General features: G+C 37.3%; 1 protein-coding gene across 1 annotated transcript in view; it reads left to right on the top strand.

The window, feature by feature from the left end:
* The window catches only part of LOC140229351 (zinc finger MIZ domain-containing protein 1-like), a 288,520-nt gene that overhangs the window by 72,832 nt on the left and 199,250 nt on the right, over positions 1 to 16,438 (top strand). Inside the window, exons 3-5 of the mRNA XM_072309636.1 lie at positions 1,522 to 1,614; positions 2,665 to 2,778; positions 6,186 to 6,291. Coding sequence (XP_072165737.1) covers positions 1,546 to 1,614; positions 2,665 to 2,778; positions 6,186 to 6,291 — 289 coding nt within the window. The 5' untranslated portion in view covers positions 1,522 to 1,545. The remainder of the gene's footprint in view (positions 1 to 1,521; positions 1,615 to 2,664; positions 2,779 to 6,185; positions 6,292 to 16,438) is intronic.

Genomic DNA, 16,438 nt, shown 5'->3' on the forward strand with positions numbered 1-16,438 from the left:
TTTTTTCTTGTTCTTTTTTTCTTTTCTTTTTTTTTAAACTGAACCTTCCTCTTTTTCATGTATGTAGTGGGGGAAGCATGTTCAGTCGTCAATAATCTGAACAGGATTTATTAGATTGTTTGGACTGCTGAAAGGCAAGCCCATTGCCAAAAGATTTATTTCGACCCTCAGTTACAGGTGTGAGTTGTTGCGGGATGTGAAGGGGGAGAGCACTGAATTTCTTTTAAAAGGTATTTGTGGGCTTTTATAAACACCATTGCAGTATTGTTTAACCCCCTGTTCAGACGCAGGCCAATTTATACCAAAACTGAATAAAGAAACGAGGCTTTAAGGAATTATCGTATAGCCGACAGACTGTTCAGACGCTAATCTTGACTATTCTGGAAAACATTGTATAGATGTGCAGTTTCCCACTGCGCATGCTGTTATGGTCAGGAGTGACAGCTATGGGGTCAGCTTTCGTGCACGCTCCCATTAAGCCCTGCCCAGTTGTACTATTCTATGGTCGCCATATGTTCAGGTGCATAATGGACACAATGGACTGCTGATTCGTTATCAAGTTCCAGTTTGAAACGATGCTCTGACCATCGTTTCGTTATACATCGTTTCGTTAGTCAGCGTTCAGACGTATAAATTCATCTCATAGCAATACCGTTTTGGCATAGCTATACCGTTCTAGTATAATTTTTTTTTTGCGTCTGAACACCTTGTAACTCTTTGAGATGGAGTTTAACTGGGTATCAGTGGTGAATGATTCAATGATGAAGAAAGAAAGAGTGTGTGAAAAAAAATCCAGTAATGTCAAGCTAGATAGTTGCTTCGTCAAGAGGAAGAAGTCGAAATTTTGCGCACTCAGAAACAGCAAAAGAGAGGAAGAGGAGCTGAATTTAGTGAACAAGTCTCTCAGAATTGCAAGACATTTTGCATATTTCACTCATCAATTAGCTCGCGGACAATTTTGCAGTTTGTGGCTTGACCGCCGATAGCCTATGGGTCAGCTGTTGATAATCTAAGTGGCTGTATTTGCATCTTCAGTGCCTGTTCACAGGCCAGTGACAGAATCCGAGTCTTTATTCCCATAAATGCCGAAACCACATTTTTTTGCAATTTTGCCGTCGCTTTGCATCTGATTTGCCACTCCAGAATCCATTGCGGAAACATACTTTACACGTCTTCATGGTTTTGTGGCTTTTGATTCAAGTCAAGAGAGTTAAATGAATGTAGGAGGAGAGAAAAAAAAAAAGGGGGAAAGAATGAAAGACACTTAAATGAACATAGGGGAGAGAGTGAAAGAAAGAAAAGAGTGAGAGATGGAGAAGTAGACAGAAAGACAGACAACGAGACAGACAGACAGACAGAGAGCGTGAGATGGGCTCTTGGGGAAAAATCCAGCACTACCCAGGGAACCAACATTCTAGAACCCTTCCAATCGACAAAATACATCGTTATCTTTGGATGCTTGCTTAGTTGCCGGTCCCCGGCGGTATTAATTGTTCGCCACCGATCGTTTCTCCCCTGCAGTTATGAAAGGACCAAGCGGAGAGGATGGCCGGGGACGTGTCCATGGAGCGACACATTCAACAAACCATTGAGCGGCTAGCCTGCATTCAAGAGGTGAGCCCCCAATTTTTTAATTGCTACAGTACCTCTTTTCACTCATGATGTTCCGCCATCACAACATGAATGGATTTCCCGATGCAGACATTTACATTGGCATGAGAAGCATGTGTGGTATCTAATATGTATCATAAATATTTGTGAAAGTAAATGAATAGATTTGACTTTGACAACTATTATAAATAACGGCAGATTTCTCACAGTTAATAGGTAATTTGTTGATCTAAAATAAAATGTTTTGCAATAGCTGAGACAGGATATCCAGCAGCATGCTCATTTAGAAATTGTTAGGTCTGAATAATTTTACATGTTCTATCAACTCACAAATCCAGGAAAAGAACAGATGCTTTGAAGGTTTTGGAATTGTTTTTTCTTTATTACACATGCAGGATTAGCTATTTAAGAAATAATAATTGAATTTAAACTGCATAATTATTCATAATTACATAAAATTGAACGGAACCTCATTGAATATGAGAATAATAGAAATGTGTGAGATATTAGATTTATTTCTTGGTGATTATGGATATTGAACTTCCTTAAAGATCTTTCCAAATGTTTTTGTTAGGATATAACTTCTGATTGGATTTTATGACTAAGTAGTTCTACATTAAAAAAAAAAAAGAGTCATGAAATTCATGAATTCGATGAAGAACATAATTTAGTTCTTGATGTAAAGAATTTGTAGTTTGAACTTCAGACGAATCTACCTAAAGTGGAAAAAAAAAGTGCATGCAGCATTGCAGAAAAGTGTATGTTTCAATAGGCCTTCCATTTACATGTTATTCAATAACATTTGCTCTAAGGATTCAAAGGACCAAAGGAGAATGTTTTCACAATTTAAGAGACTGCAATCTAGACAAAGAAGAAAAGAAATGAATCCTAGACCATGAAGACAACCTGACTATCAGTTAAGATACTGTGTATTGATATTTGTGATTGTTTGTGAGGGAGCTTAGTGGATAGCAATTGATCAAAAGATGACATTTGAGCATGTCAAGACCAATGTTGAATATAGTGAAATATTGCCCAGCCATTCTCTTGCAGCAACTGTCCAATCAGAGCAGTTTCCAGACTGCAGCCCGCGAGCTGCTGGAGTGGTGTACAGACGTCCGAGCCTTCCAGCGACAATTTGAAAGCGCCCTCATAAGCTGTCTGACAGTAAGTCTCACCGTGAAATCTAACCATTTTGACACACATGCACACACAGAGTATAATTTTTCTTTTCAGTCATAGTAACATTCATTTGTATAAATTTTTTTTTCACATTTCATTTACTTCATATTATTCTCATTTTATTTGCATCGTAGGATCCTCAGTTTCAGAGGCTACAATGTAAGATTAAGTTATTGCTGAAGATGACAGTCTTCTGTGTCTCAATTTCCATTCCAGTACTTTTCTTCAACCCATTGAAGACGCGTCCTGAGTATAGCTCATTCAAGTGTCTATGAGAAATGAGGTGTTGTAGCAAAATTAGCCCATCCTCAACAGGTTAAGATCATGACATAACTTTACATGTTAATTTCTGGACAGATTTTGCTTGTTTTTAAGCAGTTCTTCTGGATTGCACTTTATTATATTTTTAGTGATGTGTATAAAAGTTTGTATCAGTTTGTAATAAAATAGTGGTTGAAAATGCTTATAAGTGATTAAAGTGAAATCTAATGAAGATGTTAAATACCAAATTCATGCATAGGCCTATGTTTCATTAAAAAGACAATCTTTTTTTTTTTCTTTTTCTTTTTTTTTTTTGGTAGCCTCTGGTAAAGATTTTTTGGGTTTTTTTTTTTTTGGGGGGGGGAGAATGATGTCAAACTTTGCAGTCAAATTCATAAAAATCACTGTTCTTGCTATATTTACAAGTACTTGATGCTGTTTCATCACGCAATGAGCATTGATGTAGCATACCATAAAAGCTGTTATTTTTGCATACAGATATCTTTTTGAATGAGGTCGCAGACATTTCTGTGAGATATTGTGTGTGTGATTTGACATTGAGGCTGTCATAAGTGCACTAATGATGGGACTGTAAGCAAAACATAAAGAAAGTCAGTGTATAGCCTAGTCAAATTTTGATTATAACACTTATGCAATAATTCAAATGTGAATTCCAGGCCAATTAAAAGTTAGTCTGATAAGAAAGAGTAATATTTCACAAATGCAGCAGTGAAAATTTGATCAAAATCAGAGGCATTATGACATTGTGAAGTTTTGCTAATTATTGCAAACAGTTCCCGTACTGTTGATATGAATATGCAAATGAGTTAGCTGATGATGTCATCACCTCACAAGTTTCCATTGATTGTGTACTAAAAAATTGATGAAAATTATATCATTCTGCCATTTAAATGTCAAACATAATGTTATTCCTGGCCCACTGCTTTCAAAACAAACAATGATTAGTCAGATATATCACAATTTGAGACAGGGGAATAATTGCATTTGATGAAAATCTACAGATTTAATGATTTTATGTACATATCCTATGGCAAATTGTGAGAGGATAACTTCATTAATTCAACATTTGCATATTCATATTGACTGTTTGAGAACTGTTTCGTGAAATTAACACAACTTCACTATTTCATAATTTCATTTTCTATATTTTTATCTGATTTTGATCAAACTTTCACTGTTGTGCTTGTAAGATTTTCTTCTTTCTTTTAAGGCAAACTTTTATTTGTCCCAAATTTCCACTTTAAGAAGAGTGTAAGTTCTACCAATTTACCACACACGTACTGTAAAAGTGGAAATGTTCGCACATTACACCCAAAATGAAACTAACTCAAAAAGTAAATTGCACACATTTTTGCTTGCCATTATCAATATCAATCTATATCTTTGATTCTGTAAAGCTGAAAACACCCACCATCCATCTTACTTGGCTGATTAAAAAAAAAGAAATCACCAAAATTCTACCTTTACAGTACAAGGTTGGCATATAACTTGGCAAATAGGTACAGTAATAAGAGGTCAGGGCTGAAATCGATAGGCCCCCCCCCCCCCCTTCAAATTGAGTAGATCAAGTAGACATCCAAGTTGAGGAGCATTAGATGATTAGTGTTTATTTTGTTTTTGTGATTATGATTGTCAGACATTAGACATTGGGCCGAATATGGTTAAGATATACCTTAGACAAATATACTGGACAATCAGTATGTTGGACCTCTCAGACAAATATAATAGATACACTTTGAAACAAGTCATTGTTACGTAGAATCACGAAAATAAAAAGCTTGCGGTGCCTTGGATTTTTGGCCTTTATGTTCCCAGGCACTATACTTAGATTGCCAGACTTTCTCATTAACATTCAGTAATCAATCCAGACTTGACCTATTTGTAAACTTAGAAAGCCCACTCAGGTGTAGCAATGTTGTGTCAGTCCAAGAGAAAGGCCACGGTGACACAATAGGGATGAAGTGGAATCAGGTTTATCTCTATTCAGCCAATTTCTTCATCCTATCATACAATAGGCCCGTTCACACACAACGAAAATCGAAATTACAATCGCGATCCAAATTTCGATTCTTTTTTTCAGCCGTTCATACACAGGGAAAAATCGCACTTTGCAGCAAGGAAAGAACGAACAGTGGCCAAATTGCGCATGCGCGAAACTTGCATGACCGAAGACTGACCTCGCGGTCCCAATAGAGTTTCGCACGTGCTACGAACGATGGGATTAAAAACACCAATTTCCGAATCTCGATCGCGTTCACACACACGACGCTTGGCAAAATAATCGCGATTAGAATGGCGAAAATTAGTGAGATTTTTCTGTCCACACAGAAAAAAATTTCGAAATTTTGATCGCAATAAGAAAATCGATTATTAAATCTCACTTTTTCCCTTGTGTTTGAACGGGCCTAATATCATTTCCAAGCTTCGTACCTGAATTACACCGAACAGAAGCAAACCAGAAGCACCTGGGGAGTACACGGCTGTAAGATGGCAAAACAGTTTATCTATACTTGCAACCTTTTCTACTTGCAACCACTTTTCCAATAAGTCAAGATTAAGTTTTGCATACATACAGCTCTTTTCTGTGTTGCTCGATATCATATCTTGCCTTAGAAGGACCAGCGGTATCTGCAATATCATTGAATGCAAAATTATTTCAGTAATTTGCATAGATCAAAACATATGTTGTTTTACCACCATGGACCTAGCCAAGCTATAATTCAACAGCAAAACAACAGAAGTCACGATCAAATGTATTGATACATCAAAATTTCTAATCTTATGTGGCAAAATCTCCCTTACAGTGGTATATAATTAAGTACATAGATAGCAACCTTCATATATATATGATGTTGAAGGAAGTATTCATCTCAAATATAGAACCTGAAGCAAAACTGATGGGAAATTTTTACTTAGAGTATATTTCTTTGTTCTCAACATTTTAAACACAAGAGCAGTGTAAATATGAGAATTTGAGTGAACATTATGATGTTTATCATTTATCCACATGGAATTCGGACTTACAAAACAGCTATTCTTCCTCCCCAGCCTCATTTCATAATTATTGTCATGTCTTTTCATGATATGTGTAATTTTATGCCCTCTTTTAGGTTGTGAGCAAAGTCGCACCACAGGGTGGGTTTGACCTAGACTTGGGCTACAGGCTTTTGGCTGTATGTGCTGCTCACAGAGACAAATTCACCAAGCAGTCTTCAGGTAAGTGACTTGCATGGCTGCATGTCTTTTTACCTTATGAGTATGATGTGTTCCCACTTGTGTATTTTAAAGATCAAGCGTGTGTGTATTAGTGTGTATATGTGCATGTATGTGTGTGTGTATTTGTGTTTAGGTGCTCATAGTGTGTGTATGAATGCATTCTTTGTGGTAACAACCATTTGATAATTGGTATGACTTGAGAGTAATATGGTTGACATATGAGTATGAATAACTGATAACATGTATGTTGTGTTCCAAATGGCGAATTTTAGCCTGACTTATTTAGAGGGAGAATTATTCACACATAATAAGTTTACTAATAGAGTTTCTTCATCTTTAAAGGAACGAATAAGAACATAGACAATTAGAAGATGGCAGACTTCGTTTTGCAGGTCACAGAGTTTGCTAATAGTGCTTCTTTATCTTCAAAGGAGCTAAGTAAAACATAGGCATTTATGCTCTTGTGGATATGTTCAGTGTGAACTGACATTTCAATTGATCTTACAGATCTTTGTGACAGTAAGATTCAACAAAGTCATCAGAAATAGGAATGTGAACGATACCACTCTTCTGCAAATTGAGTGTATGCCAAGTCATTTCTGACTTTTCATGAGCTAGAAGAGAGAGAGAGAAAAAAAAGCTATGATGGCTCATATTTGAACTTGTGTCTGATGTCGCAACGGGAGACGTTCAAAGAGTAGAGTCCATTCTTGTGGAGGAGGAAATTAACCGTAATGGCATCTCGCAATGGGACGGCTTGACCACTGACCAACATCTTGACCACGTCCTCACTTGCCCTTTCTCTCACCCTCACTTTGGTCTGAATTTAACCTGTGATTGATTTTACAGCTATGGATATTAGATTGGACACGCAGTGCTTGTTTAATCAGCACTCAATACTGTTGGCAAGTTAAAAAATATCTTGCTCTACCAATTCACCTCCCCACCCCCATACACAATTATGGAGGCTGCCCTCTAGAGTTAGAAGCATGATATGCATGCTGTCAAACCATCCCTCCCCCTTACAAAACCTGGTAGAATGTAACTTTACTTTGTACCCAGTGTTTGTCAGAGAATGAAGTTAATAAAAGTGATTTTTAAGAATGATGTGAGGGGAATATCATGCTGTATAAAAGTTATAAATACATGCGATACAAGCTTGTGTGTTAGTTTTCAGTGAGCCATCCGACGCAGTATAAAAACATTTTGGTATCAACTACAAAGCCAGAGTTCAAGCTCTGGTAGAGGCTAGTGAGCATACTTTTTGTGATTCTCCCCATGTTCCACTCATGTCAGTATGACTAAATCAAGCAGAAATAATAATTTCTTTGATATGATATTTTAAGTTGTCTTTTTTTGTTTGTTTAGATGCTAGATGGCATTAGTGAAGATATTACTAGTACCTCTCTGGTCTGTCTATAATGACTTGCTATATAGGTGCATCCCATGTAGTTTAAGGGAATATTATTTCAGTCAGCACCTTCTTCTTTCTTTCTTTCTGTGAGCCAGGAATGAGTGGATGATCAAAGGCAGATTTTTCACCTCCCTGTGAGAGTTGATAAAGTGGATAAATGTGTGCTTTAATAGAATTTTGCTGTTTGTCGCTGGCAAAGATGGAGCAGGAAACTGTCGGTGACCTGCTGTACTTGAGCATCTGTCTGTCATTGATTCTTGGAATTATGTCAGCTCGGGAGCTGTACATGTGAAGAGTTCATTTGGAGCTTTGTAGATGATGCGATGCGATATGACATAAGCCTTGACATTATTGCTAGACCTTGAGAATTTTCACAGGTGAACCCCCCCTCCCTCAAAAAAAAAAAAAAAAAAAATGAGTAAAAAATAAAGATAAAAAGTTGTGAAGGAAATTATTAGGGTTACAGCCAAGTTTAAATTTCACAGGATATGACAACAGAAATGTGAACTGAGAGGGCACCAGATCACAACCAAATCCACTTTGATAGGGTAAGGAAGACGTTGAAATTGGTGCATTGATACTTGATTCGTAGAGGAAAGATATATAATCCATTTTTGATGCAAATCTCATAAGGCTATGTAAATAAAGTAATACCTGAAATTTCAAGAGCTTTACAGCTTGCTTGGTATCAAAACCACAGCGCTGGCATTGATTTTTATTATATATTTGGAGCCATTTGTTACTTAGTGGTAGGAGAGGAAAAAAAAAAAACTGGCTTCTTTTCAATGCCATTCAAGCAAGTCAGAGGTATACTGTCACATCTATCTCTCATATGAGATGATTTACAGATAATCAAGCCGAAATGACATTAACCATCTCAGCGTAGCAGTGAAAGCAATTACATAATTAACCAACAAGTCATGTACGTTCTTCCGCAGCAAACTGTCTTTTCAAGAACAGCATCAGCTTCGACAGTAAATTCAAAACCTGATCCTAGATCCCCTGCATCGTTTAGGATGATACAAACACACACACATGCACACACACACACACACACACACACACAAATACTAAAGACATACCTGACTTTCCCATGAACACTGTAACACACCTACAAACATAGGCCATCGCAAAGCCGCCACCCCACACAAGCACGCAATATGACAGGCGACATACATTCTTCTCTATCTCTCTCTCCTCTCTCACACTTTCTCCCTCTCTCTTCCTCTCTCTCTCCTGGGGTACCTATTTATCATGATACCTACCTACATGCACAAAGCTGTCTTGTGTGTATGACAACTCCTTGCGCATGTCAATTCAACAAGGGGCAGTCCGGGAAGCGCCGTCCATCCATCGCAGGCATTCTTAACCCCCTGCAGCAATTGCAAATTTCTCTCCTTTTTTTTATTTCACATTTTGACTAAGAGCATGACAATGAGAAAAGGGAGGGTGGGGATCTCAGTAGTACAGAGGGAAGAAAATTAGAGGAGGAGGAGGAGGAGGAGGAGGAAGAGGGAGGAAGGGAAAAAAAATGTGAATTTTTGTAAAAGGTCAGACGATCATGTGCTCATCACGGGCACGAAGCAGCTTGACTAATTACTCTCAGCCCTGGAGCTACAAAAATGCAAGCGATCGCCACCGATGATTATTTGCCTTCCCCTACACGTAGACGAAAAAAAAAGAAGAAATTACAGAAAGAGAGAGAGAGGGTGAATACGGAGAGAGAGAATGGGATGGACAGATAAGGTGGGGGGGGGGGGGATGAAGTACCGGTTACCACGGCAATTGTCAGAGTAGGGCAAAGCAGAAGATGCTTTTGCTCCACCGATTCGCTAATCTGGCTACGACTGGCTGGGCACTGCAAGGATTTTGTAATTAAATTTCATAGATGAGAGCGATGAGAGGGGGCCATTTAGCCTGTGTGATGTGCAAGTAGTGCACCTTCCTTTTTTTACTGGTTGTGGTAGTTTCACCTCGGAGCGTGTGTGTGTGTGAGTGTGTGTGTGTGTGAGTGTGTGTGTGTGAGTGTGTGTGTGTGTGTGTGTGTGAGTGTGTGTGTGTGTGTGTGTGAGTGTGTGTGTGTGTGTGAGTGTGTGTGTAAATGTGAGTTTGTGTATGTTACAGTAAAATATGAAATTCCATTCAAGTGTGGATAAGAGTATTCCTATGTTGGTATTTGATTATATGCTGTAGTGGTATATGGTTGTGTGATTGTTTTTAGTGTGTGTTTTAGAATGCCTTCAAATGTGCAAGCATTTTTGTGTGTTTGTATGTGTGTGTCTGTGTGTGTGTGTGTGTTTGTGTATACATTAGTATGCCATCGAATATGTATGCATGCGTGTATTTTTTGTGTGTGTGTGTATGTGAGCATGCCATCAAACCTGCATGCGTATTTGTGTGTGTGTGTGTGTTAGTGTGCCATCAAATATTCATGAATTTTTGCATGTAAGTATGTGTGTGCGTGTGTGTTAGCATGCTATCAAACCTGCATGCATGTTTGTGTGTGTGTGTGTGTGTGTGTATGTGCATTCAGCTATCTTATATAGGTTTATACCCACAGCCAATGATTGGGGACCCTGGAATGCAAATTGCATTTCGCTAATGGTTTACATTAAAAGTCTGGAAAGTCAGATTGTAATGAATTGATTTGTGCCTGGTAACGGGAGTATCTGGATTGACACAAACCATTAGCCGTCATTACTGCATTGATGAAGATTGAAAACAATCTGCTTATCAATGGTTCAGTGATTGATGCATTTCTAATACTGAGCAAGCCATATTCCCATTAAGCCTTGATGTTTAATTCTATCTTTATCCCCTCAACTTTCTGAAGTCTCGGCTTTTCTGAACATGGATGCATGTGTAATGAGGATTGAAAACAACCAGCTTATCAATCAATGGTTCATAGATTGATGCATTTCTAATACAACTGTACTGAGCAAGCCATATTCCCATTAAGCCTAAATGTTGAATACTTTTTATGCCTCCACCACGAAGTGGTGCCGGAGGCATTATGTTTTCGGGTTGTCCGTCCGTCCGTACGTACGTCCGTACATCCGTACGTCTGTACGTCCGTACGTCCGTACGTCCGCACGTCCGTACGTCCGTACGTCCGTCCGCTTTCGTTTACGCGATAACTTGAGTATTATTTACTGGAATTTTACCAAACTTGGTCCAAGTATGAAGTATGATGGGGCAACGATTTGATAAGATTTTGGGTGAAATCGGCTAAAGGTCAAAGGTCAAAGGTCAAAGGTCAAGGTCAAATCATGAAATTGTATCCGTTTACGCGATAACTCAAGACTGTATGGAGCAAATTTCACCAAACTTTGTTGGAGGATGATGTATGATGGGACAATTACTTGACTAGTTTTTCAGTGAAATCGGACAGAGGTCAAAGGTCAGAGATCAAGGTCAAATCCTAAAATTTATCTCTTTATGTGATAACTCAAAACTGGATGAAGCAGCTTTCACCAAACTTGGTCCAAGGATGATGTATGATGGGACAATTAGTTGAGTAGATTCTAGTGACATTGACAAGAGGTCAAAGGTCAAAAGGTCAAGGTCAAATGCTAAAAATGTTGCTATTTCCCCCATATCTATGCAATGCCCGCAGTTATTTTCTTGAAACTTAGTGTAGACATGTACTACTGCGTAAGGATTCTCCAGAGAGAGTTTCATGTCATAAGGTCAAAGGTCAAAAGGTCAAAGGTTAGGTGAAAATGTTGCAATATCACTTTTCTCGCAAATGGTTCAATGTATCTTCATGGAACATGGTACATATGCATGTACTGACTGGCAGGGATTATCTAGGGAATTTAGGGGTCATGGGTCAATAGTCAGGGGTTCAAAGGTCAAGGTCAACTCCTCAAAATGTTACTACTGTATTTCCCTCATACATGTATACTAGTATATGCAATGATTGCATTATTAGTTTTAAAAGTGTTTAATATATGTACATGTATTACTTGATGGAGATTCTCTTGGAAATTTCCAGCCAGAAGGTCAAAGGTTAAGGGTCAAAGGTCAGGTTTAAATGAAAAAAAAAATTTTGTACTGTAATTACACTCTTTCTTCATACCTTGAAAATTATACTCAATGCATAAACTTATAATAAGGTCGGTCAGAAGTCAAGTAAAAATTTTCAATTCCCCAAATATGTGTACCTGCACTCTTTAATAGACAATTATAGCAAACCCAGTTCGTGAAAAGTGAACATTCAAGATATTTCTGACAAACCTGTTATTTCGATATTTTGCCAGATGTGAAACTGTCATCACACATTGTCAAGACATTGTACTATACACCTATTGGGAGAATCATGCATTATGGCGGAGGCATCAGTCGCCGTAGCGACATTTCTAGTTTTTATCAACTTTCTGAACTCTCTTCGTGAAATTGGTTCTAGTAGGGCCAAGTGTAATCATGGCATAGTGCCCATTGGATAATCAGGAATAGCAGAAACTCTGCTCAAGTGCAACAAAATTTTACATAACACATTTTGTATGTTATTTTCAATCAATGCATTATATTAAACAAGACTATAACCAATTAAACTGCATATCCATGCAGCCAATTGCTGGTACCTCAGTCTTAACATTTGGACATTCAATTGCCTCTTTCTCTATGCTTGTTGTAGCACGTGTTGAGCTGTTGCCATGGTTGTGGAGTAATACAATTCATTATGTATCATATGATACTGTTACCCACAAACTTGGTTTCTAAGAGATGATATGCATTGGCCAATGTGAAACAGTGTGTACATAAAAACCTCATTTAAGCAGGAGAAGAGTTTTTTTTTTTGTTTTTTTTTACTGTTCTATCCTGATTAAGAAGAGAGCACTGTAATAATTCTTCCAGTGATGAGGCCTATAATTTCAATAAAATGTAATTCTTTACTTTTGCCTCATTTACCTTGCAGGAAGCTGCACCAAAATCCTACTTTAGTTTCAAGGAGAATGTCATATGACAAATCAGTGACTATGTGTGCTGCAACTGAATGATTGAATTATCTTTGTTTTGGGAGATTATACATCCTGCATTAAAAATCAGTTGGTCCTGTAACCCACCTCCCATCCCAATATAGCCTTTCAAAACCTGTGGTTAGAAATATGTTTGTTGCAGACGACTTCATGTGATCATTTGTTGCAATATATTTTATCTGTTACATAACACACCTTCAACTTCAAATTATGAATGGCAGCCATTTGTGCACCTTCACCATCAAGCACACAGCATGCCAAGGGCATTGTTTGTGTGCTCATGGACTCAGTGCACACTCAATTTCATCATGTACTACTTTTCAAAATCCTTTTTTCTTATGTATTGGAAATAATTAGTCCCTCAGTTTATTTTTGTTTTGTTTTTGATGGTTTGTTTTTGCATTCTATAAAATATGAAAATGTACAGTAAGTTAATGTTACCAAATATATCCTGTCATTTGATATAATTTGCCATCTGGTTAGACGGCAATGTTCTGCCATGGGAGAACATCCTCCCCCCCCCCCCCCACACCAACCCAAGAATGTTCTGCCCATGGGAGAACATAGCAAATGGTGTAATGTCATGTGATCATGTTCAGCCAATCACTGACTGGTATTTGACTAACCCAAATTATATAATAGATTGATGTATTTGCTTCCTGCATTTGCTAAGCCTTACTAGGAGATCCTGTTTTGCACCGTGGGGATGCAGAGCATGCACACTGGAAGATCGTCATGTATGATAATGTGAAATACAATTACTAGAAAAGCAACCAATGCATGTAGATATGAATGCAACATGTATTCAAGGGGATTTTTATGAACATAGCAAAGGAATTATTTCTGTTTGTTGGAATATCCACATCCTCGCCGCTTGTGGCTTAAAAATACAGTGGAAGGTTTTTATCGTGATGTTGAAATTGAATTTAGTTCATTTGACTTTAAGTATTTATTTGTGTGAGCACAGATTAAAGTCCCCTCTCACTTATATACTTTTTTTTTTCATACTTTCTTCACAAGGTGAGTCATTGTAGCAAAACTTCACCCCACTTAGAGGGCCAAGTTGAAAGAATTTTTACAGTGTAGCCACAACACTTTCTTTTAACCCGTTGAGGACTGGCTGATTTTGCTGCAACACGCATTTCCCGTGGACACTTGCCCGAGTATACTCAGGACTCGTCCTGAATGGGTTAATATACAACAGACTCATTTTCAATCATTCAGGAGAGAGCAGATTGCCTCATAGGGTTTTGAGGTACTGTAAAAGTGGAAATTTTCGCGGTGTTGAAATTTTCGCGCATTTCGCGCAACCAGAAACTAACGCGAAAATAAAAACACGCGAATATTTTTGCTTGCCATACGTTCCTGTGCGTGATGTCTTGATTCCGCGGAATTAAAAACACGCGAAACTCTTCTGACCCGGCCTAGTGCGAAAAATTAGTCGCGCGAAAATATCCACTTTTACAGTATGCTGCCATCCATTGGTAGTTAAAGTTGAGTTTTAGGTTTGTTTGATACCAAGTTGGAATGCCAGTGTCAGTGTCTGCCTGTATGATTCTACCAACAGCGACTCTATATGTAATGGTACAAGAAATTCAAAACTTTAAATGCAAGCATCTTGATGGTATCAATAAAAAGTGACCTGACCTGGATCTAGTCCCATTCCATCAATGGGGAGGTACTTTGCTGTGAATGGATTTACCATGACAGCATGATCTTAAAGGACAAGTTCACCTTCATTAACATAAGGATTGAGAGAATGTAGCAATATTAGTAGAACACATCATTGAAAGTTTGAGGAAAATCGGACAATCCGTTCAAAAGTTGAGAATTTTTTAAGTTTTTGCGCAGTCACCGCTGGATGAGAAGACTACTGCAGTATATGATGTCACATGCGTACAACAATACAAGGAAAATATAAAGAGAATTTCGGAAAATTTCATTTTTTTTGAAAAAAGTACACATTCCCTTGACTCGTTACTGACATATGTTATGGGTAATATTATTCCCATTGCCTTTGGAAAGAGGCAATTCAAGTGCTCTTTAATTATGCGAAAAAAGTGAAAATATGTTAGATTTTCTTTACATTTTCTTTATACTGTTGTACTCATATGACATCACGAGCCTTAGTACACTCCTCATCCAGCGGTTCCAACACAAAAATTTTAAAATTCATGACTTTTGCATCAATTGTCCAATTTTCCTCAAACTTTCACTGATGTGTTCTAATAATATTGCTGCATTCTCTCAATCTTATGTTTATGAAGGTGAACTTGTCCTTTAACTGTGCAAAGAATGGTTTGGTTTAGTAGTCATGCTGAATGGGAATCCTTCAAAATAAACATGTATCTGAAATTAATAAAGATATTCACTCAGAACACTGGTATCTTCACCAGCAAGTTTTAAGAGATGATGACTTGTGAATTAAAAAAAAAAAAACCCAATGCATTTGTACATGTGGAAATAATGTAGTGAGCAATAAAGCACTTTTATCTAGGCAAAAAGTAAATTGATATATGTAGTTTATAACAGTGATAAATTCTTACTCATATCTTAGTACTGTAAATTTGGAAACTTACGCACTATTTTTTTTTTTTTGCATCATGCTGTTAACAAGTGAAGTTCATTGCAATAGGGAGGATTGCAATGAACTTCACTTGTTAACAGCATTGTAGATGAGAGTATATCTGTAAATATGTAACTGTCTTATTTTTTTGACATGCTTGTATTCTCAGGATGGTTCAATGAGCATCAAATTCTTGGCATTGTAACTGCAGACATTTTATAATTTTTAGAATGCACAAAATACCAACATTAGATGTGGTTACAAACAAATTCTAGATAAGTAATGATTCAGCAGTGTTGCTAAACCTGAAATTTGGTGACATTGTGCACAAACAACAATTTAGCTGATAAGCACAGAGGAGTAATTCAGTATCTTCCTAAGAGGAAAAAAAAAAATTCCACCAGAAATTCAGTACATAAAACATTTTAAGTACAAGCAAAAGTTGCAGCCCCATTTGTCAAACACTCAGAGCCATTTAGATGGACAATTGTCTTTCGAGTGATGATACCAGTGAATGTGATGATGGTAGTAATGATAATGAGAGAAATATAAATTTTATTGTGATTGATGTTTTTTACAGCATTATAGATTCATTAATTGGGTCATTTATAACCAAATTGAAAGCAATTTTAAGGCTTCATAAGAATTGTATAAAATTGATTTTTTTTTTGTTTCTCATCGCAAAACTTGTTGGTAGTCATTGCTTGAAGCCATGATTCTCATACCTAATTGCATCCTTGAGGTGACATGCGATAGAAATATTAAAGGGATCGTACAGTTTTGGTTGAGACCTAATTTCAGGTTTCTAACATTTTTTGGCGTCATAATGAGAAACCTCTTATGAAATATGAAAGAGCATGTAATTCTATGAGGAATTTAATGTTTATTTGATGAAAATTGGTTTTGAAATGGCTGAGATATCCAAAAAAGAGCGATTCTAATAAAGTGTTGGACCCACACTTTATTACGATTGCTTTGTTTGCCTTTGTTTTTGGATGTTTCAGTCATTCCAAACCCAATTTTCATCAAATAAACTTTGAATTCCTCTTAAAATGGTATGCTCTGTAGTATATCATAAGTGTTTTCTTGGTATCTCACAAAAAGTTAAAAGCCCAATTCTCATCTCCACCAATACTGTACCATCCTTTTAAGCTTTGGGTAAATAAAGAATGTATTTTTCACTGA

The sequence above is a fragment of the Diadema setosum genome, chromosome 5 (genome assembly GCF_964275005.1).
Source record: "Diadema setosum chromosome 5, eeDiaSeto1, whole genome shotgun sequence".
Classification (NCBI taxonomy): Eukaryota; Metazoa; Echinodermata; class Echinoidea; order Diadematoida; family Diadematidae; genus Diadema; species Diadema setosum.